This window comes from Limulus polyphemus, unplaced genomic scaffold, assembly GCF_000517525.1.
Source record: "Limulus polyphemus unplaced genomic scaffold, Limulus_polyphemus-2.1.2 Scaffold2965, whole genome shotgun sequence".
Classification (NCBI taxonomy): Eukaryota; Metazoa; Arthropoda; class Merostomata; order Xiphosura; family Limulidae; genus Limulus; species Limulus polyphemus.
Window position 1 is genome coordinate 69,471 of NW_013668575.1, and position 1,511 is coordinate 70,981.

General features: G+C 29.9%; 1 protein-coding gene across 1 annotated transcript in view; it reads right to left on the reverse strand.

The window, feature by feature from the left end:
* The window catches only part of LOC106468330 (nuclear autoantigenic sperm protein-like), a 24,399-nt gene that overhangs the window by 10,215 nt on the left and 12,673 nt on the right, over window positions 1–1,511 (reverse strand). The window contains exons 4-5 of the mRNA XM_022396663.1: window positions 518–693; window positions 38–119 (exon numbers count right to left, since the gene is read on the reverse strand). Of these exons, the coding sequence (XP_022252371.1) occupies window positions 38–119; window positions 518–693 (258 nt within the window). The remainder of the gene's footprint in view (window positions 1–37; window positions 120–517; window positions 694–1,511) is intronic.

Sequence of the window (1,511 nt, forward strand, 5' to 3'; positions counted from 1 at the left end):
ACACACACACACACACTTCCTACCAATATCTTTTAACATGAAACATGATAATACCTTTTATAGATAAGCTTTGCTAATTCGAGAACTTCCCATGCTAACTGTAGGTTTGAGATTTCATCCTGAACAAAAGAGAAACAATACTGAAGCTATGAAAATCAGTTGGTCCAATTCTATTAAAAATGCTAAAATATTCCATTCAAGAATAATATTATAGTTATAGTTAAATACACTTTAAAATACGAAACTGAGCTGAGGAAAAAATGACTGTAATACTGTGTTCACTTGTAATGTCCCTATCAATACATGAATATCCGTTTTGAATAACGAAGAGTGGGTTTGGTTATTTAAAAGAAAGAACATAAATTAATGATGTAAAATAAAAACATCAACTTGAATTATTACATTTCAACCAAACAGTTTATTTCTGCCCAAAATTAGTATAGTATGAACATGACCTTGCATTCAGAACATTAAGTGTACTCCAACTACATTTAGAAACTTGTGATACTCATCATACCTCTTCATCATCCTTCTTAGGTTTCTCTCCTGATGATGTACTAGGTTGGAGCTCATCAGATGTTCCACTAAGACCCATCTCTTTTACATCATTCTGTACAACTTTTTCATTTCCTTTATTCTGCTCCTCTTCATCTTCTGCCTCTTCATCTTCAGCATTTTCTCCTTCCTCCTCTTCTAACCGAGTAACAGAATTAACCAATTTTAAGTTTAAATGAGTGCAAGTAAAACCCTTTTTAAAAGTAATTGATAATTCTAAATGTACTAAATATATCATGTACAAATGCATTGTCCACACATTTCCATCAACATAGCAAAAAGGTTTCAGCTTTTATTAAGCTTAATCTGAAGTTAAAGCATATACCAGTAAGTTGTCTGTCGCACTGATAAATTGTGTGTGAATGGCATAAAAAAACTAAAAAATTTTAGAAAACCATAGACTATATAAAAAATATTTGAAGAACAATAATAATATATTGCAAGTGAAATAAAAATTAAGGTTATGTTACAATGCGTAATTATACACAGACTATATAAAAAAAAGTATTTGAATAACAATAATGTAGTGCAAATGAAATAAAATTAAGGTTATGTCATGATGCATAATTAAATGATAACAAGGCCTGCGAATTAGTGTTAATGTTAATATAACACAGGCCTGCGAATTTAAACTTCATAAAAGTTGTTTTGGTTTTAATAACGGATGTTCCATAATTCAGCTACGCAGATTTCGAAAATAATATTCATTTCTTTCTCTCGTGCAAGGATTTTTTACAAATCGGGAAGAAAAAAAACCAAAAAAACTCTTACGTAAATCAAATTATTATTTCATTTACCACAATGATCATTTTTATTATGTTTGTTAACAAAAACACAAACAAACTGAAAAAAAAAGGGAAGAACACTGAGGTCAAACGATATGCATCCTCATTCATCCTGATTTCTTTTTGTGAAATCTACGTCTTTTAGTCTCAAATCTAAGTGTCGTGGTCTTT